At 43.6% G+C, this 22,278-nt stretch overlaps 3 protein-coding genes across 4 annotated transcripts; 1 reads left to right on the plus strand and 2 right to left on the minus strand.

Moving 5' to 3' along the window:
• Positions 1 to 626: 626 nt before the first annotated feature.
• On the minus strand, positions 627 to 4,140 carry zgc:174888 (uncharacterized protein LOC558116 homolog). Its single transcript, XM_036538282.1, has 5 exons — positions 3,500 to 4,140; positions 3,096 to 3,208; positions 2,759 to 2,830; positions 2,312 to 2,455; positions 627 to 1,626 (listed from the first exon to the last, which is right to left on the minus strand). Exons 1-5 carry the CDS (start codon positions 3,513 to 3,515, stop codon positions 1,237 to 1,239), a joined length of 735 nt encoding a protein of 244 aa, XP_036394175.1. The 5' UTR covers positions 3,516 to 4,140; the 3' UTR covers positions 627 to 1,236.
• A 1,056-nt stretch (positions 4,141 to 5,196) lies between these two features.
• On the minus strand, positions 5,197 to 14,392 carry flcn (folliculin). The gene is made up of 12 exons (XM_036538184.1): positions 14,043 to 14,392; positions 13,152 to 13,361; positions 12,448 to 12,594; positions 11,623 to 11,844; positions 10,907 to 11,073; positions 10,201 to 10,292; positions 9,732 to 9,895; positions 8,916 to 9,029; positions 8,667 to 8,790; positions 6,991 to 7,119; positions 6,783 to 6,885; positions 5,197 to 6,438 (listed from the first exon to the last, which is right to left on the minus strand). Exons 2-12 carry the CDS (start codon positions 13,359 to 13,361, stop codon positions 6,231 to 6,233), a joined length of 1,680 nt encoding a protein of 559 aa, XP_036394077.1. The 5' UTR covers positions 14,043 to 14,392; the 3' UTR covers positions 5,197 to 6,230.
• A 129-nt stretch (positions 14,393 to 14,521) lies between these two features.
• On the plus strand, positions 14,522 to 21,925 carry leng9 (leukocyte receptor cluster (LRC) member 9). 2 transcript variants are annotated; one of them, XM_036538166.1, is made up of 7 exons: positions 14,522 to 14,640; positions 15,154 to 15,334; positions 18,218 to 18,317; positions 18,468 to 18,643; positions 19,083 to 19,412; positions 19,626 to 20,137; positions 20,789 to 21,925. In XM_036538166.1, exons 2-7 carry the CDS (start codon positions 15,181 to 15,183, stop codon positions 21,437 to 21,439), a joined length of 1,923 nt encoding a protein of 640 aa, XP_036394059.1. In that variant the 5' UTR covers positions 14,522 to 14,640; positions 15,154 to 15,180; the 3' UTR covers positions 21,440 to 21,925. The 2 variants fall into 2 exon arrangements, with proteins under 2 accessions (XP_036394059.1, XP_036394061.1); XM_036538168.1 differs by having other exon boundaries at positions 15,193 to 15,334.
• Positions 21,926 to 22,278: the final 353 nt, after the last annotated feature.

The following is a 22,278-nucleotide window of genomic DNA, read 5'->3' on the forward strand; positions in this document are numbered from 1 at the left end:
ATGGTGTACATTAATCATCTGATCCAACATGGATCTTACTCAGGAAAGCACTGGTGCTACCACAGGAACATTAAATATATAGGTACTGCAAAGGACATCAAGAGTCGTCACGTGTAAGCCATATTGTAGCTGTCAGGCAATAGTGTATTTTAGCACAGAATAAAGAACATTGCGTTGGATTAGAATTACACTGTGAAAGCACAAACAAAAACAATACGGGAAAACTTTACTATGTACATATATACATATTAGAATAGGAGCAGGTCCTCATCGTCATATAAATGATATTTTATACGTCATCAGGAATATGAAATACATTGTGGGACTTCATGTAGTATACATTTTGCTATTTGTTTGTTTGGGAGATGCTCTAGAGTCCCTTCCATTGCTTATACTTTTTTTACATGTTATCCACTTATACAGCTAAATATCTAATATCTAATGCAGCTTTAACTTCAGGTTACGTTCAATAAATCCACCAGTGTTTCTCAATCCTACTCCTGGAGCCCCCCTGTCCTACATATCTTCTATCTATCCTTACTCCAAACACACCTGATTGAAATGAGTGATTAAATCAGGTGTGCTCAGCTAGTCCAAAGTTCCACTGATGAGTTCAGTCAGGTAGGTAGAACGGGGAAAGATGGAAAGCGTGCAGAGCAGGGGGGCCCCAGGAGCAGGATTGAGATTCAGTGAGTCCTAAGACATTCCTGTCCACAACAGAATCAAACAGTAAGAGCTTCCTGACTGCAGGAGAGGGGATGGATTTATTTCTTCATTTAAGGCTCCGATAGCTTATTATGTGTTACTTTTTCAGCTGTGTGATACTTGAAGCTGATGACTGTATTGTTCTTCCATACACGGGAAGGTCAGGCAGCACTAGCCCTCTGATTTAAGGAAGTGTCACTACCCGAGGAAGAACCATCCTGGAAGGAAACCTGGCATCATGCGACTGAGGACTTAATGAATACTCTTGCAGTGTTCTCTTGTTTGTGTTATACGTTTTCCTGGAGCTGACAACAAAGCTCTCTTGTCGTATCTTTTCTTATCCTGTTCTGGTTTCCTCGAGCATAACCGGACCATGTGCAACATTCAAAGTTAAAGGATGCAATGCACTGAATAGAGTAAAACAAAGGATCACTTTTCCAAAACTAATAAAGGTGTGCCTGCTACTGTCAGTCTGAAATTTTTGAGCTTCCTATCTGACCACGCCATGCCTTCCTATATTAAAAAAAAAAACTATTGCAAAAAAATTAAAGCAACCAATACAGGCCAAAAACAGAGGGGACCACCGAAAGGGTCAGAGTGATGCACTGACGTCAAACCGCCGGTTGGAGGGATTCCAATGCCGCTCAGCTTCTCCTTCTCTCCTTCCCTCATCCACCCATCTCTGACGGAGACTGTCGGGTGTGGATGGGGATGTTTCCTTCCCCCATCTGTTCTTATTTCGTGTGATTCCTCCTCCGGGAGGCTTGGGGGCAGCAGCACGGGCAGCTCACAGGGCTTTGCAGACACAAGGCATTTCTGCTCCAGCCATGTTGTAAAAAGAGCCGAGGTGGAGTGAAGAAGAGCCTCGGGGGTGGAGGACACGGAAGGCAGCAGAGAGGGATCTGTGTCTTCTCGAAATTTCTGCAAACAGTGGAGTTCAACCAGAATCAGAATCAGAATCAGGATCAGACTTCATTGGCCAAGCATGCTTTTACACATGCAAGGAATTTGACTCTAGTTCCAGTGTCTCTCATTGTGCTTTCAAGACAGCACAATTAACCAAGTGAATACCAAGACCTGAATGAGGAAGCAGTTGAGGACGGGGGTTAGGGCATAGCTGCTAAGCAAACAAACGGTGAAATATTAAGCTAAATGGTGTATGGGTATATTGCGTAAATAGTTTCAGCAGCATTTTGAAACTTGCATGAAAATATACAAATGCTCTCTGTACAAAAGAACCGTGTCTACATGATTGTAATGCCTCTCTAACATTTCTCTTTCCTCCTCCTGCACGTTGAATGATATCAACCCATGTTTCTCAAGGTTTGCAGAGTGCACTGGCTGAGATTCTGAAGGGGGAGTGAGGAGAATGTAGGGGCAAAGATAGCCCTATCACATACCCATACTTTGGCACTGTGGTAAAAGCACATCAAAGCAGAAAAAAAACACATTCAAACATGTGAGATTACTAGGTGTGAGTGAGAAAGCGTGAGACATCGACCCAATGTATACGGCAGGCTCAAAGTGTGATACATGAGGTGTCAGGTCTACATTATGCATTTGTACGTATCTGGGTACTTAATCCTGTTCATGCCACGGAACGTACCTTGTCAGCAATACTGTCGGCAATACTCTCTAGCTTTACTTTTAGGTCCCGAATGAAGGAGTACTTCACGTTTTCAGTCCACAGGAGGAGGAGAAGTTGGGACCAGGAATCAGAGAGAACTACAGCAGCGCTGAACACACAGCACTGATAGAGACACAGGCAAAGAGAAAGAGTCAGAAGGTAACTGTGATTCAGTGAGAGAAAGTGAAGGGGAGAGATAATTAAGGCATGAACGCTGGCAGTGTGCAGAAAGGAAATTTCCTCTATAACCACTGATCATGTTTCAAATACTATTACAAAGTAAAAACCAGTCGTAATATTATTCATAGGTCAGATTAAATAGAGAAGATAGATAGAACACAATGTAAGAAAAAATATTTTCTTTTACACTGATTAATATTCAGTACAGATTATAGCAGTTTAATATCAAATATGAAATTAACTCACCGGGTCAGTATTACACAGCAGACTGTCATTATAATGGTGAGAAATCTCATAATTCTTCGGGAAAACCTCACGCTGCAATTAATGTAACAAGTTAAAATATTAAAATAATTATCATGAACGCAACTTCAATACGTTCGCTTGCACTTTTATAAGACGTTACTTAATATATATGCATATTTCTCAAAGTAAATTAAAGTGAGGCACCTGACAACAGTAGTCGTCTGCCTGGAAACCAAACCTACAACACTGTGGTTAGTAACTTAAGAACTAAACGACACTACCACACAATTAGTCATTTCAAAACTAACGTGCATCATAGTTATGATAACTGACTCACAAATCCTCGGAGTTCTGTCGTTTTGATGGTGGTGAGAAGATTTTTGACAACACCCCTCAGAAATTCATTACAACCTCTTCCCTGGGCTGACAATATCAACAGCAGCACTAACACTGACAGAAACAGGGAGACACAAAGACATAGGTCGACTGATTTTGAAATTCAGTTTCAAGAGGGCTGAGACTTAATATTTCTGCAGTGAATGGCAATATCTGAGTCAGAGTATGAATAACAAAATGAAACTACAGCCTGAGAGAGCATGCATTTATTTTTAACAAAAGTTAAAAATATATATATATATATATACTATTTTACAATAAATACTTGTACTTGTAAGCAGCATTCAAGGCCTGAATCATTACTGACAAGGCTGCAATTTAGCTTGTTAAATATGGCAGGCTTACCTGATGATCCTTTCATTTTCTAAAGTGAGTACGTTTCTCCATCGTTCTTGCGCATTTAACTCTTTTTTGGTCAAATCAAGGTTGTCGCCACTTGGTATATACTTCCACTGTTGGTATTTTTTTTTATTATCAGTCAAAGTTGTGTTTAATTCTACTGCTGTCAAACTATGCAGTATCTGTAATTTGTCAATACTTTCATCTGAGCCTGCCCGTATTCCGTTTAAAACTAGTTTTCGTTGCGTGGATGTCAACTCTTATTCCTCCGTTGTCACAGTCCTTGTGAATTCCCAGCCTGGAAATAGTTTTCCCCTGATTAATCTGGTACTTTCCAAACGCACTCTCCCTCTTTCTTCTCTCCCTCACTCTGGAATTTCCAGTTTCTTAAATTAAAGCACTTACGATGAAGTCTTTTCCCACGCGCCCTCTGCCCCGTCTTCCCCCTTTCGCGGTGTATGTATATTTCGATATAGGTTACGAATGTAGAATTACTCTCCTCTCTCCGCCTCTGTTAAACAACTACATGCGTAGATAGTGCAGTCCTTGTCCCCGACTGTCCGGGCAAAATAACTTGCGGTTAAAAGTGAAAGTATAAAATCTAGCTTGCTTGCTCTCTTGTCTGCTGTCCTCCCCTCGTTCCACCCCCTTACCTCACAGTTGACCCAACCCACCCACTCCGTTCTCTTCTTCTTCTTCCCTTCTTCCCTTAAAGTAGGCCAGCATGCAGCCTAGTCATGCTATTTGGCCATATGGTTCTCATTTAACTCCCGTTCTCTGTCTCTGGATGTGGTAAAAACGTTTGATATACACGCTGTTTACTCAAGTGAAAAAAAATGTGGATGGCAGAGATAGGCTAAATTGTTCGTCAGTCAGTGTAGTCATTTCCTGAAGATTAAATTTACTATTTTGCTGTGTAATTGCGGGATTATTCACAGCATGCCGTCAATACACTGACCACTTGCAGAGTGGTGATTTTAGGGTCGTAAATGTTAAACCTTAGTGCTCGCGTTGTAAATTGTTTTTGTTTACATACAACGTGGAGTGCACCGTCATCTTCACAATTACCTTATTTTAATTGCCTTTTAAGACCTGATTCTGATTCGGACTTTAGAATGATCCGCTGAACAACGTCCCTTGGGTGCTTAACTAATTTGCAGGGGGGCGGTGTGTAGATTCCGGGAAGTCACACAATTGCGTGCTCACTGTCCACCATGAGCCTGTCAAGCCGAGGGGAAAAAAAAAGAATCTGCACTACGTCTACTGTGAATTGATGGCCGTGACAACGCTGCTTTGATTATCCTTTGCTTCAGTATATGATTTAACATTTGTGAGAGATATAATGGGCTGTTTTATATTATTTATTCTTTAGACACACAGATCATTGTAGGCTTATGACATCCTGTTTTTCTTTTTGGTCTAAAACAGCTTTTTTTTTTTTTGGTCCAAAAAAAAAAAAAAACTCTCGGGTCACGTTCGCCGATTATGACCCCCACCACCTCAATTACATTGAAACAGCAAAATCACGTTTTATATGTTAAGGTTTCACGGTCCTTACTGCCAGCATTCCACTCGGGCCAACACAAAGTACACAAATAATACTTTTCAACGTTTGTTTTTGGTTTTCATCACCATGTGGATGTTTCTACATCTGCAGCATATCAAGCTCCACGGTTTGTTTCAAACATGGAAAAAGGTGAAGTTTAACTTTGTTTCTGCTGACAGCAACACAAGACACCCTGTTGCCTGGCCCCTCAGGTGTGAAGGCATTTTAAGCGTCTAGTATTACACTATGTGTGCATTGTTCTGAAAAACTATCCACTCATTACTGAAAATTTCTGTAAATACAAACCCTGCTCCATTCTTCGGGAGGTTGTAATCCTTGAGGTTTATGGCTCTGCTTAATTGAAGCCAGAAAGGGATCTTGAATTCATGTGACCAAACAAACAGTTGTTCCAGCTGGGTAATCAGGTCTGCGGGTCGAGCTGCACACATACTGAACAAGTTAAGAGTAGAGAGGACCATGATTTATTGAGAGGGTTTCTTCTTATGTAACATCATTTTCATGTGCAAAAGAGGATGTTTTTTTCTCTCCGGTCTTTCAGAGATTACTCACATGTTGGAATGTGAAAAAACTAAAACTAAAAAGATTTTTTTGGCATGGAGCTGAGACCACGGTGTATCTGTTGTCCATGATGCTGCGGTTGTTAAATTATGAGTCATACATTACAAGTGCATGAGCAGTATTGTATTGCTAATATCTGTGTGACATATTTTACAATTATTTATTTATCAGTTATTCTGCAAAACCACCATATTCTATTTTCCCTTCAATTTTGTTGTAAATAATGTACACTGTGTAACAAACAGCCAACAGCTTCAACCATGGAGAAACACTGATATTGTCTACATCAGTCAGTAGACTGAGGTGGGAATGGTCAGTGTAAAACACCAAGCAGAAAGCTGGAGAAGCTACAACAGTCCAAGCATGGTCAAGTCATTACTTGTTGTTTAGAAATATTTTTACACTACAGCACAAACTAAGTTTTTGCAGGTTTCTCTCTCTCTCTCTCTCCCCTTTTATTTAGCAGTGTGAATTAGTCCATTCTTCTCCCACCAGTACTTCTGTAATGGCTTTTCAATCCCTCCGTTTTCCTAGTATCCAGTGCTCCATGTGCCACTTGACCACACGACCACGTGCAAACCCCCACGCACACGTTTACCCCCTCCTTCCATCTCACTGGCTCAGAGTCCTCTCCCCGCCTCTGACTGCTGTCATGAGGTGGCTCTTGTAGGTCTTGCTCAGCCCCGTCATCCAGAACTTCAGCAGCCGGACGTTGTCCTCCTCCCCGGGTCCTGTGGCTCCCAGCAGTGCCAGAACCTTCTGTGTGTCCTCGCGGCCCCGCCCGTCCACCTTGGAAAACTTGAACAGGACCTTGACTTTGCTGAAAGACAGAGGACAGAGAGAGAGAATGACCAAGTGATAGATAGATAGATAGATAGATAGATAGATAGATAGAGGGAGAGAGAGAGAGAGAGAGAGACAGAGGGAGAGAGAGAGAGAGAGAGAGAGAGACAGAGGGAGAGAGAGAGAGAGAGAGAGACAGAGGGAGAGAGAGAGAGAGAGAGAGAGAGACAGAGGGAGGGAGAGAGAGAGAGAGAGAGAGACAGAGGGAGAGAGAGAGACAGAGAGAGACAGAGAGACAGAGGAGGCTTTAACACAGAACAGACCATGAGGGTCTAGAGCAAAATGTGGCCTTTGACCGAAGATCAGACATCAAACACTCACTTCATCCACTCCTCTTTGAGACATAGGAGGCAGTGGGAAACCACTTCCACGGACAGGTTCTCGTTGGAAAGGGCCACCTCAATCTTGTTGAGCAGCGTGGGGCCTAAGAGGGGCAAACAGAAAGGCCGTCGCACCATGCTAACGGTCACCACCATCCTGTTCAGCCATATGGGGTTGGTTGTGTGAAGTGCAGCATGAGTGGTGTTACCTCTGTCCGTAGGTTGAGTGTTGGCGCTGCTGATGTTGAACTGGTAGAGGGATAAGATGTCATCATCGCAGACAGCAGTGTATAGAGATCCTCGCTCCGCGTTCACCACATCCACCAGCACTGAGAACTCTGATAGAGACACAGGCACACAGTAATTACACTAGCTGGCAGGTCGCTATGGAAAGAAACTGATTCTTGAAACAAATTAGACAAACATACTGGTGACCTCTCTCCTCTCTCTCTCTATGAAATGATTCAGGACCTTTACAAGCAATTCAGGCTGGCATTGCTTGTTTAATCTGAGTAGTCTTTAATGTTAGGGCTGGTTTATAATGTCTCGTTTTGCCGTAGGTTTCCTTTGAAAGCAATGAATCACTCCTCTATATGTTCTCACTTGCAAGCACACAGACTACAAGCTGTATGGAGATGTCTCATTGGTTTACTTTTATGGTTTGTTTCCACTTTTCTGTTTCAACAGGGCATGTTTTACTTGTGCTTGCAAAAGTTCCAGGGCACTCACTGTAAAACCTGACTGTACCTGTCCAGACAATGGTAATCGGCTTATCAAGATGACAGTGATGGCCAATTTCATGCGACCATGCTCTGCTATATTGTACTGTTTATTTATTTGAAACGAAGCAGGTGACATATAAAAAGCCAGAGAATACCACATGAGTGTAATCATCAGATACAGTGCTTGTTCACTGGCAGCAGTCCGGACAGGTGCAGCGCAGATCCACTAATCTTTATGTGCTGAAGCATGCAAACGATATAACGATCTGGTGGAACTGCATGCCACCTGATCTAGACTGATGCCAGCGAAGAAGCGGATAGGTGTGCTTGCTGATAATCACTGAGGGTTGTAAGACAGTGTCTTATCCAGGCATGTACTGAGCTTTTTTTTGCTTCAGTAAAAAAATAATCCACTCATAGTCCCCACAAAATATTTTCAAAACAACCTGTACCAAGATTTTTTTTTTTGTCAAACAAGCTGAGACAGAATGTCTCCATTTGCTGCACTTGATTTAATTTACATTGGTTTCACAAATACCGAAATGTTACCTTAAACCAGCCTTGCCAAGTTTCATAATAAATAAGGCAATAAAGCTGTCATGTTACTGCACCCGTAGGCTCTATTCATCACAGTAGGTCTTGTTAAAGGTCAGCAATGTGTAGGAGGCTGGGTAAGGAGACAGCGGTCTGGAATGCAACCAAGGAACGACTGTTTGGTGCATCCATGAAAAATCTTTTACGTTTGACTCCTAGTAAATGTTGATGTTATGGTAATAAAATCAGTTATGATTTTCTAAGTTTCTAAAATCAAACTACTCTTTCTGAATTTCTTCTAGGGAAATTTACATAAAATGAAAAGTACATAAATGAAAAACAGCCTGGTGTGCAGTCACACTGATGTATGTTTACATAGAGCATTACAAAAAGTATGACATTTATTCATTTGGCAGACGCTTTTATCCAAAGCGACTTATATGGGTTACAGTTCTTTACAATGATATCCATTTATACAGCTGGATATTTACTGAGGCAACTGTGGGTTAAGTACCTTGCCCAAGGGTACAGCAGCAGTGTCCCAGCGGGGATCGAACCAGCAACTTTCGGTTACGAGTCCTGCTCCTTAACCACTATGCTACGTCTGCAGTGCATTGTGGGACACTCACCTGAGGAGCTGACATGGGTGGGGATGGGGACATCAGGGCTGAGGCCCAGGAAGTTGCAGCGATAGGCCTCCTCATACTGGGGACTGTAGGGCACGGAGCGCACACAGCCAACTGGGAGCAAAGCCTGCTGGGACACAGGAGGACCATGTGACGTACACTCAGGAGTGAAATACTGGACTGACAAAAACAACTTTTAAAACAGTGACATATATTGGATTAAATACGACACTTGAGTTCTGCTTTTCTGACCTTGAGTACGGTAAAAGCTGACTGGATGAGCGAATGGTCCGCCCCTCTCCAGATCACCTGGTTTCCCATGAGCACATGCCATGCCAGTTGTCGGAACTCTGTGGCACCAAGGACCTGTTCCAACAATCGTCACGCCACACACCATTAATTTAAAAGTCAGCGATCAGTCAAAAGGCACAACATCTAATTAGCCTAACTGTATACTGTCTTCAAGAATAAAGTAAAACTGCACTGTGACGTGTGTCTGTCTACGGGGAGATGGAATCAGAACTCGGGCATCAGGATCAGGAGACAAAGATGACAGTGAAAGCCACTGAGAAAATGACTATAACAAGTGGACCAGTCACAGAAAAACTGAAAATGGAGTGTGCTTTCAGTTTTTTGCCTTTATTGTTGTGGTGTGTTATTTTATAGTATGTTCTTATCCCTGCATGGAGCATCACAGACAGCCCTTTCTACCAGCAGCAATAAAACTCTTTAAACTCCTCCCCCTCCTGCCTGCAACTTGTTTTTTAATGGTGCAGCTGCATTTTTTATTGTCCTATTGTTTTATGTTGTGTACCTCTCCTCCCCACATTCTTGACTGTTGGCAAAGCAACTTCCTTTCTGGATTAACAAAGTACTGTCTTATTTTATCTTATCTTTTCTTTGGTGGATCCATGACATTTCCTGGAAAAATAAAACACTCGGCCATAGACTGGAATTTTTATTTTTAATTTTAGTGCCTGCTGTTAAATAATTCCCGACTCAGATAATGCTAGTATTGTGTCACATACTCCAATCCATCCATTTTTCAGGATATCACACTAACTGTACCTGTCTGAGATGTCTCAGAGATTTGAACTTTGGTCCTGGTAATTCCTCCCCTTTCCCGCCTTCACAAAGGAATTCCTTCCCCTGCTCACTTTCTGATTGGCAGTGCTGCGCTAAAGAGGCTCCTCCTTCTGCCCCTTCCCAGCCACTCATCTCTTCTTCTTGCTCTGCAAACAGAAAAGAAGGCTGCACTTCTCACCAGCCTATAACACCGGCTGTTACAATAAAACGCTTTTGCTAGACATCTGCTTGTCACAAGTTATCACTATGGATTCAATCCTGTCAGGTTTCCCTCCGTAATTTTGTCATTAACTGTACTCCAGTAACCTCCTGGACAAAGATGAAGACACACAGCCCTTGGGTAAGTTAATAAGTGGAATACCAATATTATCTTCAGTTCTCACAGTTATTGGTTTTTAATGTCTAACTGTTTTTGTGTTGCAAAAAAAATACATAATCCCTCTTCTCTTACCTGTCTGCCTCTCAATGAGCACTAGCGTATCTTCAGTAGGAGCTCCCTCCAGCAGCTTCTCCGTCAGACGACTTCCACATGCTTTCAACAGCCTGGGGAAGTGGGAAAAATGAGAATTAATTTTGATTTTTGTGTGAATGTGATAACCATTTATAAGCGTTTGGTTTACGCATAGTAAGATGTTATGATTTGACATAATAATTTGTTGAGCTCTTCAAAATTGTGCCTTGCCTGTTAACACTCAAGTCATAACATGTCCCACACACGTATGACTAGTTCTTAGACTGCACTGCACAGCACATAGGATTATTTAAGATCAATCACAGCTGTGACATAGAGCTCACAGGAACAGGGAAAGTCATAGTATGTATGGCAACATTTGACAAAAGTCAAACTTTCAATTTTAACCACCGCAAATCGTACATATTCTGTAGATATGCATGGGGTGGCAGTGTAGCATAGTGGTAAGGAGCAGAGCGTGTAAATGAAAGCTTGCTGGTTTGATTCCCCACTGGGGCACTGCTGTTGTGCCAAGGTACTTACCCCACATTTACCTCAGTAAATATAAAGCTATATAAATGGATAAAATTGTAGCATATGTATGTCGCTCTGGATAAGAGCGTCTGCTAAAAGACAATAATCTAATGTAATCTAATGTAATGTACACTCTGTGCTGTAGGGGGGGGGACAGCACAGCGGTAGTTACCAGCTGAAGGAGGAGTGCAGGCTGGCCCAGAGGTTGGGGTGCTGGGTGAGGGAGGGGAGTGAGCGAGCCGCGTTCCCGCTCCTCTGGTGGGGGAACACGGCTGGGGAGAACACGCTGTTCATCCGCACCGCCCGCTGAGGGCAAACGCACTGCTCGCTGTCAAACACCTGGGGGACGGGAGAAAGTAACAGCCAGACAGTTCAGGAAACTATACAACCCCCCCCCCCTTCTCCAATAAAACTACATATCCCATCGGCCATCACTTCTATGCTGATTCCTTTTTGGGGAGCATAGGGTTCATATGCCCATTCTGTGAAACACATGGCTCTCATTCAAACACATGGCCACAAATCAGGGTTTATTTCTCACAGCATCATTGCTGTGAAGGCACCTAGAGCACAGATATTCTATTTGTTATGACCAGATATTCAGCTCCAGCCTTCCTTATTTGCTATGTCTAAGAGGTTCCAGTTGGTGCTAGCTGCTGATGTTCAGTTTTAGACTGTGTCTCTTCTAGAGATTTGGTAATGGGCCAACATATTACAACATTTATGGCTTCAACAAACAGCAGGGACAGATCTTTCAATGTGACACACACAGTGGAGACTATCTGGTCATTCAGTCACTGAATCAGTCAATAAAATATCTGCATCAGCTATCCCCCTCCAAGTTAGTGTGGTCCCAATATCTTAATGTAGTAATGCATTTCTGTGAACCTTGAGTGCTGTACTTTGCAGGCCCTGTATGGTAAGCTTCAGATGCCTCAGCAGGAAAGGCCAGGAGTTGATGAGGTAGATCCGGTCCATGGCCACCATGACAATGCTGTACCAGCGCTGGAAGCCCCTGGCCAGGCTGTCCTTGATGAAGAAGGTGTGGGAGAACACAAAGCCGTGCTGCTCGTCCCCAAAAAATATGGGGCCCTCCCGACCCGGACACACCTGAAAGGAGGGAGACAGGTATGAGCTTGTTACGGTCTTAATTCTGACAAACCGAACACTGACAGGGAAACACATGGACAGAGCATGGACACAGGCAGAGCAGCAGACACAAACGTAGACAAAGACAGAGAATGACAGAGGGAGAGGTGAAAGAGATCCGTCAGAGGTGGATCAAGAAACACACTCACACACAAAGACAGACACGTATACACACACACACACACACATGTCCACATGCACACGCACACACACACACACGCGTGCACACACACACACGCACGCACACACACATGCGCGCACACACACACGCGCGCACGCACACATACACACGCACACGCGCGCGCACTCACACACACACACGCACACACACACATGAACACACACACATGCACATGCACACACACACACACACACACACACACACACCCACGCACACATGCACATGCGCGCACGCACACACACGCGCGCACACACACACACACACACACATACGCACACACACGCATGCACACACATACGCACACACACACACACACACACACACACACACACACACACGCACACACGCACATGCGCGCACGCACACACACGCACAGCCTGTACCTCGCAGCTCAGACTGCGGACACACGCCTGCCGGACCACGCTGAACAGCTGGGGCTGTCTGGGGTGCTGGTGGCTCAGGAAGCGTATCCCGGTCTCAGTGTCCACACTAACAAAGCCTGGGTGAGAGGCCGGGAGTGACCGGCAGCCCTGGGAAACGCAGGGAGGGAGCACAGGGACCATCAAGCTAAATGCACAAATCCAAAGTGCCATGATGAAGATGCGGAGAACAGTGTATGACAGTGGGACAGACCTCTGCCAAAGGGATTATGGGATCAAGCATCAGATGGCACTCTTGTTTACCCATGAGAAATGTAAATTATCCATTTACAGCTCCATAAAGACACTGCATATTGAGTTTAAGATAAAAATGCATATCACCCTGAACATGGACTTCAGTTAACACCAAATGGAAAAACTGTACCGTAAGATAATGGCTGTGCATTCAGCACTTCAACTGAATATTAAAACTTGAACTGTATTACAGTGATGTACTTTTCTGTAATTTTAAGACAACTGCACCATATTGTAGTAATGGAAGCTTAATGCAACAGTGAAACATGACATGATTTAAATATTGTTGCGGGACAATGTACTGTAAATGTAAATATGCATATCCTGTTCAAACACCTGGGCTTTCTCATAATTATTACATGAAGACAATACATTCTAGAAATGCAAAGTGATCCCACTAAACCCCACTTTACCTCGCACATGTCTGCTCTCTGTGTCGCTGAGCTGTTAGCTCTCATTGTAAGGCCCTCTCCTTCCCTGTCCCCCTCCCTATCCCTCTCTCCCGGGATGGAGGGACCCTGCTGTGGCGGTGACGGGGAAGGCGGATGCAGAGCCTCCGTGCAGAACAGGGTTCGTGGGCCATGAAGCTCGCAGAAGTGGCACAGAGCCACCAGGGCGTTCATCTATGGGAGCAACGTTTTAAACATTGATATGCCCTCGTTTAATTTCGCTGGACATAATGAACCCTAGTTCCAACTATTAAACACGATAAACGGGGAAAGTGATAAACACTCATTGGAAAGTAAGCATTCCATACCGATAAAGGCTGATGAGGAATTGATTATGCCATGCCGGGTTAACTGATACTGATCAGATCATCAAAAATTCAGCACTCACTATCGTAAGTGTCAGTGATTATGGCCTTAATTATTTAACTTTACGGACGTTATATCATGTAACAATATAGATGTTACATCTGAAACACTCGGCTTTTACAATAAACGTTAGTTAGATGCAGCACATGATGATTCACATGACATTACGATGATCCTGATTTCATCGCTGTTGCTAATCCCATTCGCTAGCTACGTATCAGCCTATCCACACAATTCAAAGATCAGTGAATCTGCACTACTGTCTGCGTAGCTGACACTAATCTAGTTAGCTAGCTACAACAACTGCACAGTGCAAACAGATGGGTCACAGACATTGTTTTCTACTTAAATATCTAACGTTACTTTGCTATCCCGTTTGCTTATTCTACTAAATACAATTCCTTATAAAGTACACTGGCAAAATCTGAACGAATAGTCTCGAGCCAGCTAGGGTCAGATACCTGGAAATCAATGGTCAGTCAAACTTACCGTAACTGTAAACCCCGAGCAATCAATACATCCGCATATTTCGGCGATCTGTCGATCTATTTTATTGAAAATAGCTACATTTAGCCCTGATGCATACACACGATAACGAGATGGCTACCATTGGGGTATTTGCCAGCTAACGACAAAGATAGGATCTTAGCTAGCTAACAAGCTAGCTGGCAAAATAACCAACAATTAGCAAAACAGTCTACCACTTTCGGTTGGCAGTATAAGAATGCGTAAAGATTCACGCTGACACCTCACAACGGAAAACGTATCGCTACTACCGAGTTAACCATGTCAACAATAACAAAAGTTGATAATTTCTCTAGCCCAGCCTGCCTCCACATAACCCGAGAGCTACGTCATGTGATGACGGAAGTCACGCGCACGGCGTTCTGGATCGTGAATCACTTGACCGTAAGTTCACTAATAGAAGAGCAGCACATGTTGCGCTCACCCAGGTGCGGACCCGGAACTGAGTTACTCACTGGGCAGTAACAGCCTTGAGCCCAGTGGCTTCCGTCCCAGCACACCAAACTATCTAACAATCCACAGGGAAACGCGGGGAGGTGGAGGATTGTCAGTTCAAACAGTGGTTAGAATCTATATTTCTTCACAACATGATCGCCCGTTTTTTATTTGAAAATAAGGCAGCATACCAGCGAAGTGTGGTGGCAGCCACTAGTTTTCAAATAGCTAGCTGGTTAACTAACCAATCTACTTTGACTCCTACGACAGGCAACTGACGAGATATATTGTGAATGACGTTTGTGCAAAATGTAGTTTATACTCCTGCTAAGAATATAAATATGTCATATTGAACACTGCTCTGTTTGGGGAGCCAGTGCGCTGGTTGTTATAGGCTAGCGAGCTGTCTCGAGTTGAATTGTTAATACGACTAGTGTCTGCTAAGTTTACCCGTTAAAATGTACAACATTTGTCTTCTACATTATCTTGTGAATTTAGAAAAAAATGTAATGTTTGCGGTTAAATTAGAAATGATGTTGTTTAATCCGTAGCACTGAATGACAACTTTATTTTCTTCTGATGTACACAAGGACGTAAAACATATTGGAATTTGATCCTTAATCAGTTCATGGCTTTTTAGGAAATCGTCTCAATCACATGTCTGGACATGTTCTCGCAGCGGCGAGTTTTATCCCAACACGACAACCCCAAATCAAGACAAATGGACAAAATATCCACTTCCAATGAGGAAGGGAGAGCGAGTCAAGTAGAAGCAGGTGTGGAGGGAGTCGATACGGGAAAGCCACAGGGTGATCGAACAGGTAACATACTTCTCCGGTGTACTACACAGTGTAATGTGTGCTAACTCCATTAAGTGGGCAATAATAACGACGTGGAACAGCAGCGTGGTGTAGTGGTAAGGAGAGGCGTTGATAACCGAAAGGTTGCTGGTTCGATTCTCCGCTAGGGCACTGCTGATGTATACTACTCTTGGGCAAGGTGTTTTAACCCACAGTTGCTTAAGTGAATATCTAACTATATCAATGGGGAAAAATGTAACCTACTGTATGAAAGTTGCTTTGGGTAGGAGTGTCTGCTAAATGACAATTGTGTAATGCGCTTACATTTTTATGGAGGTGGACAAACCGGTTAGAAATTAGGTTCAGAAATACGGCTAGTTGTTTTTCCATTTCATTTATTCTGTCTGTTGTAATTCACAAGAGTTGCAAACTATGCCCAAGTAAATGAAGACACCATTGAGGGAAAAATCAGGGAAGAATGGAGTGTCCTAAAGTTTGGTGTGGACATCAGAAAATGTTGGCTTTACTTGGACATTGCCCTACATTAGGAAAAATGATACAAATGTATTGGTGCATTTTTCCTGATGAAGGACACAAACTCCTCTTTTTACACTTTGTGCTGACATTCATTTGTATATACGTCACTATACAGTACACAGCAGAGGTGCCAGACATGCGAGACAGGGGTTGCTGTGGGGTAGCTGAATTATTTATAGCAGGTGCCAATGAATTTTCAAAAATATTATATAATAACGGGCCTACTAAAGACAGACGGGATGCGATCGTCTCGCGGCTAATGAATCTCTATTGCTGAAAAGCGTATAATGTGGCTCAGTGGGCTACGCACGCTGTCACTGACGATCTCCATCAAACAAACATTCATTCAGCGTCCAAATCACAGAAGAAATCACAACAGAAAACTTACCCCGTGGATTTACAGATACACACTGTTCAGCCCGTTCAGACGCTGGCAAGCTCTGTAAAAAACATACCATTCATTCACAAACCGAGTCAAAGAATACCGACTATAGAAAACATCGCCTGTTGACGGGAAACTAATAATGCATATATAGTATCATTCAATAATTGTTAATTCAGTAGAAATGCAAAAAATATGCTGGCTAAAAAAAACAGCTGATATCCTATTCTATCAAATTAAAGATTAAATATTAAATGAAATCAACCCGATTCATGGCCCTCCTGAAGCCCATCCGGGGACAGTTTAGGGGTCCGTGGGCCACAGTCTAAGAACCCCTGCTTTAAGGTATATCAGGTTGTAGTTTTCCCTTCTGGCCAGGAGATGGCAGAAACTCTCCTTACGGGGTCATGGACAGCTTCTTTGAACTGGAACATGCATGACAATAGTTGCAAATTATTGCAGATGTTGCACTAATCGCTGGTCTTGTATGAAACAGTTTACATCTGTTATACCAGACATCTAGTCTGAAAGAGTTAGGGGATTTACACAACCACTCAGTGTGGAACAGCTAAGTCAGCATATCTGCCATGAAATGGAAGTGAAAACCATGAAGTGGGGTAGGAAGTAAAAGCTCTCTCACCCAGCTGAAAGCTTGCTTGAGGCAAAGCTGAAAGGGTAGTGTTTTGCTATTATATTTTGCTATTATTTATATATGTTTTTCTCCCACAGCATATGGAAAGTGAGGGGGGCAGATCTTGAGCAATGAGATATATAAAAACGATTCTGTTTTTCCCCAGGAGCGTCTGCAGTGTCACAAACTAACACACAGCCCATTTTATGGATCCATGCTGGATGTAATTTGATAGCACATCTTTTAGGGGGAGTCCATTATTACAGTGCAGTTCCAGACGCAGCTCCTAATTCACAGCAGCAAGCTTTTGTCCTTTTGTTTCTGTGCGATTAATTGGCAGGAGAGGAATTCATGCATACTGTCTTCGGTTATGTCCTACGAGGACACACACGCTGTGTCGATTGGTTACCAATAGCAACACTGTCTCCCCTATGTTTTAGACTGTCTGCCAGTTTCCTACAGCTTAAGATCACGTGAGTAATTGCATAGGGAGGAAGACAATGTAAGTACACAGGGACGAAGCTCACGGGTGACAGACCAAAAAAAAGTGCTATTTGAGTGAGGAGCAGTCATATAATTACATCATATAACTGTCACCCGGCTACAATCAACGGTGCATTATTAAGACCACACAAGCATGAAGGGAGGAGTGTAAACCAGTGGTACCTCAATAGATAGACAGAGCCCAGCCCAGCCCAAAGCACATTTTAAATATACCCTAAAGGACTGCTAATAGATTCTGATGCACATAACTCATGTTTGATTGATACACCCACCTTCACACTGTCATCTATGCACTTGACGGATGAGCGCTGTTCTTTTTGTGGTGACAGATTATGCATATTCCTGGAGATGTTTTTTTTTTTTTTTTTTTTTCATGATGTCTGAGATTGTTTGCCTGTTTATGTAATCGTGTCTTTAGCCTCACCTCAGGCACACTGACTCAGGGCCCAGCGAGACTCCATCTGTCATCTGCCTTTTCCTGTTTAAGTCTTCATGTTTTTCCCCACTGGGGACCTGCATCGCATGTGCCTGATTATAACGTAGGTAACATTATATAATCAACACGGGGTGTTTTTTCTTCTGTTACTTAACTTCTGCGTTCTCACCAGCAGCGTGTGCTGTTTCCTCCGTTTGGCTGAGGGAATGAACTGGTTAAGCGAGAGATGGAGTCCGTAGCGATGCAGTCGGATTTACAAACTCTAGATGAACTGAACAAAGGTTGTTCGCACGGAGATGTGCCTGTTATCACACACTAAAGAGAGAGGGGTGCAGTGAGTATTATTGGTGACTATTATTGGGCATGATACGCTAATTTTATTGTTTTAGCAAACCTTTTCATTTTATGTTGCAGGACTTGGTGATGGTGGGCGGGAAGTGGCGGCAGTGGAAATTTGCCAGTTTTTTATACAGGGCAGGTGTCATTTCGGGAACCGATGTTGGCTGTCACACAGGTCTGTCTCCGCGCCCTCCCCCCCCTCCCCCCGTGCCCAGTCTCTGACTCTCTCTGTTGCCCCTATCATTCCTTGTTTCCGTCACGCTGTGTCATTTAGTCAAAGTATCAGGGAATCAGTCATTCACTCTTGCTTCCTCCGTTTTGTCAGCACACCTGAGTCTCCCTCTGCTGGGATACAGGAGGAGGAGACCCAGGTGGAGGAGCAGCAACAAAGGAGACAGAATGATGATACGGAACAGGAAGGGTGGAACAGAAAGAAAATTGGAAAGATGAAGAGAATGCAAAAGGGAAGGGCAAAGACAAAGGAGACGGGGGGGAAAGAAGGTTTGTATTTACTAGTGCAATTAGTCCACACTTAGTAAACCCTGGGTCAGGGTGGGGTGGATGGCAGTATTTCAGGGAAATAAAACCATGGAAAGAGAACTGTATTCAAGGAAATGTCTGTTCTACCTCCTGATGGTGGCTATTGGGGTGTGTTTGTCACCAACGCTACCAGGAGAGGCCGGTGGATTTTATGTATGCCAAGATGTCTGATAAAAGTCATAACAGTGCATGCCCGTTAAAAAATGGGGCTATTTTATTTTATCAGAGGCCTCAGATGTGGTCCCCTTCAGTCAATTAAAAGGTCAAGCCGTAGTTCTGCTTTAGCACTTAAGTTACGACAGTGTTAACATTAGTATCGATAAAGAGCATAGGTTCTGCTCTACGCACTTCTGGACAATGTGCAGGATAACTGTCACACTCTTTTTGTGTCTGACTTCAGAGCAACCCAAAAAGCCCCGTATGCGAACCGCAGACGATGTCATCTCCAGAATTTTGTGGGATCCCTCCCTGAACCCTGCCGATTTCAGTGTGGGATACCTCGACCGCTTCTTAGGGGTGTTAGAACGTCCATTTTCTGAATTCTCATGGGACACCGACCTGTGCAGCTGTGACTACACTGAGGAGCTGGCTCTTCCTCGACACAGGATCCAGTATTTCACCTATGGGGGGCGCCGTGTTTGGGACAGGGAGAGCAGGAAAGATGGGGTTTTTGGTTCAACCGGGGATCCACTTGAACCTCCTTTTGCTACAAGGGGAGAGGAAGACGAAGGTAAGGACAAAGATGAGGAGGAGGGAAAGAGGAGGGAGAGATATTCATATATGCTGTCTGAAAGAATCTAGCTGTGAACCCTAATTAACCATTTTTACAAGGCAAAAACAAAAATGAGTTATGGTTTTCTGAATGTGTATGCTTCTCACATATTAGTCACATATTATTTTTTTGCCAGCACCATGATCTGATCATCTCTGTGTAACTTCACAGTAAAAGAAATGAAAGAAACTAGACAGCAGGAATTGGGAGGTGAACCAGAGAACATGAAGAGTGAACTGCAGGAAGCAGCAAATGGTGCTCATTCAGACGCACCTGGGAGATGTGATAGACACAACGAAAAAACCTTCCCTGTACATCAAGATGAAAATGAGCAGGAGATGGGAGACCACGTTCAGCACAGTCTAACTGAAGAAGAAGCAGGAAACACTCAAAGCAGCTTGAACAGAAGCATCAACAGTGACACAGGAACCTCGCCCCAGGGCGAACAGGAAGTAGGAAGTGAAACGGGCACGAGTAAAGAGGAGGCTGCGTGTGACCCTGGCTTGTCAGCTCTGGCAGGCCAGCTCTCCCTCTCTCAGAGGAACGATGCGGGCAGGGAAAGAAACATCACGGAAGAGGAGGAATGGAAAGAGAGCTGGGAGGAAGATGAAGAGAAAGAGCATCTGTCATGGCACCTCTGGCCTTCCTCTCCACACTCTTCCCACTCTCCATTAGAAGCAGAGGTAATTTATAGAAGCTCTGTTGGCGGATACCCACGCGCACAACCAAGCGTGACAACCAAAGAACCTCCAGTGCCTAGACCCACATAGGCATTGATAAACAATGAAAAAGATCCACACTCAGTTGTCCAGAAAGAAAGATGTTTGTTTAATTTTAATTTTAAAAAAAAATAGATGGAGGACAAAAGATTGACATCTCACCAGTCTAAGCTTCATCAGTATCCATTTGGTGTTTTATAAAGATTAAATAAAACTCCTGGACAATGGAGCACAGACCTTTTCCATTGCTCTAAATTTCAGGGAGTAACACAATCACTTGTACTTTGCGCAGTAATTCAGCAAAGCACATTCTGAACACCACACATGTTACCACCAATAATAATGGCATTAAAGCAAACAAAAAAGGTATTTACTGGACATTTAATGAACACATTCAGTGAGCACCATTCAAATCCACCATTTCTCTTACTCGTTCCACTCGTATCATCTCACTTATTGTAGTCTTTGTTGGGCTGGTCTGCGTAACACTTGCATTACAACCAAGTATTTGTCTTGAAAAATTTTTGGCCATGTTGAACCCATACTTGTGAATGGGTTGAATCCATACATGTCAGATATTTGATGTTAAAAAATTCACATTTTTCCTTGAAATAGAGTTCAGTCCCCTCAGAAGGAGCTCAGTCAGAGCCACCTGACCTGCAGAAGGCTCCGGGCAGAAAGAGGCCGACGCACTTCATCACCTTCCGCGTCGACACGCCCACCTTCCTCGCCGCCTTCCAGCGGCTCCAGCAGGAGATCACCACCCTTCTCCCCCTCTCCTCCCCTCACTGGATCTCCCCCAAATCCCTGCACATCACCCTCTGCCTCCTGGTCCTGTCCGGGCCCGAGGAGTTGGGCGTGGCGTGTGAGATGCTGAGGGAGTTCTCCCGGAAGCATCGGCAGCGTTCGCGCACCCTTTTCTTCCCCACCGCCCTGGGTCACTTCGGGGGCCGGGTCCTGTTCCTCACCCCACAGCCCCTGTCCCGCGTGCGCTCTCTGAACAAGCACCTCCAGGAGGCGTACAAGGAGAAAGGTTGGCTTCACCAACACTCGCTGTCTCCCCGGTACCACCTGACGCTGGCCAAGGTGGAGAAGGGAGATGGGAGAGTGTTCGAGGGAATCGGAGACGTGGTCAAAGGAGTGGAACAAGTCAGCGCCATAAAATTCGGGCAGCTGACTGTGAACAAGCTGTACCTGTGTGTGAACTATGTGCCTAAGGCTGAGGATGGGTTCTATCAGGTTGTGTGTGCAGTGAACCTCCAGTGAGGAGTCTGGCACTGAAGAGAGGGGAAGAGTGAAGTAAGATTGAGGGAAATAAGACTAAAAATTTTGCACTTAGCAGTTGAGAGTGCATTGTAAGTTTTTTTTTGCATCTTGCTGTTGACAACAGAAGGTCTCAGAGCACTATACAAGAGGTAGAACATTTTCATTCATGTGAGGAGATGACATACAGTTGCAGTTACGTTACTAATGTAATGCTTATATCCCACCGTGGAGCCCAGATCGGGTCATTGCTGGGGTTGGGGCAATTAGAAGTCCAGCTGAGAGTTATTCAGGTGATTTTTTATTGTTTGCACTATAGCGTACTGCAGGGTGGTACGCTCATTTGAATGATGTCACAAGATACATACCCAGACCAGTTAGTGTAAATTACCCAGTGTAGTGCTAGCTAGCGAAATTGATTACCAAAAGGTATCAATACAAACTATGGTCTGTTAATAATGTACATGTGAGGGAGAACCCTCACCTTTGCCCCCAAAACTGACTAATTGTTTTATTGTTAGTTTAATTGTTTTATTAATTTTTAAATGTGTAATTGAGGATTGTTTGTTTTTCAATCTTATTCTTAAAAATAGAAGTACTCTGTGAAAAGCATGTTAATATTGGAAAATGCTAATTAATTTATGATGTGGTTATCAGAGGTTGGTATGAAATTTGATAATCTCAGAATTTATGTGTCTGAATTACCCCCTCACCATTGGTCCTGGTGTTTTTCCATACAGTCCAGTGGCTTCTGTTACTTTAAGTTTTCATGTTTCAGTATTCCTGCCTTTTTAAATATATTTAAAAAAAATTTTCACACAGCACTGTTGCACACTGCAGTT

Source organism: Megalops cyprinoides, chromosome 10, assembly GCF_013368585.1.
Source record: "Megalops cyprinoides isolate fMegCyp1 chromosome 10, fMegCyp1.pri, whole genome shotgun sequence".
In the NCBI taxonomy this organism is placed as follows: Eukaryota; Metazoa; Chordata; class Actinopteri; order Elopiformes; family Megalopidae; genus Megalops; species Megalops cyprinoides.

Bases quoted from the DNA above. Each gene is read 5' to 3' on its own strand.
- zgc:174888 (XM_036538282.1), bottom strand. The intron at 2,456-2,758 runs GTGAGTTAATTT...TGTCTCTATCAG, and splicing joins TGCTGTGTAATACTGACCCG to TGCTGTGTGTTCAGCGCTGC. The intron at 1,627-2,311 runs GTACGTTCCGTG...CACTGTTTGCAG, and splicing joins CCGACAGTATTGCTGACAAG to AAATTTCGAGAAGACACAGA.
- flcn (XM_036538184.1), bottom strand. From the start codon at position 13,361: ATGAACGCCCTGGTGGCTCTGTGCCACTTCTGCGAGCTTCATGGCCCA. The intron at 12,595-13,151 runs GTAAAGTGGGGT...TGCGTTTCCCAG, and splicing joins AGAGAGCAGACATGTGCGAG to GGCTGCCGGTCACTCCCGGC. The intron at 9,896-10,200 runs GTAAGAGAAGAG...TTCTGTTTGCAG, and splicing joins GCTCATTGAGAGGCAGACAG to AGCAAGAAGAAGAGATGAGT.
- leng9 (XM_036538166.1), top strand. From the start codon at position 15,181: ATGTTCTCGCAGCGGCGAGTTTTATCCCAACACGACAACCCCAAATCA. The intron at 15,335-18,217 runs GTAACATACTTC...TTTATGTTGCAG, and splicing joins GCCACAGGGTGATCGAACAG to GACTTGGTGATGGTGGGCGG. The intron at 18,318-18,467 runs GTCTGTCTCCGC...CCGTTTTGTCAG, and splicing joins CGATGTTGGCTGTCACACAG to CACACCTGAGTCTCCCTCTG.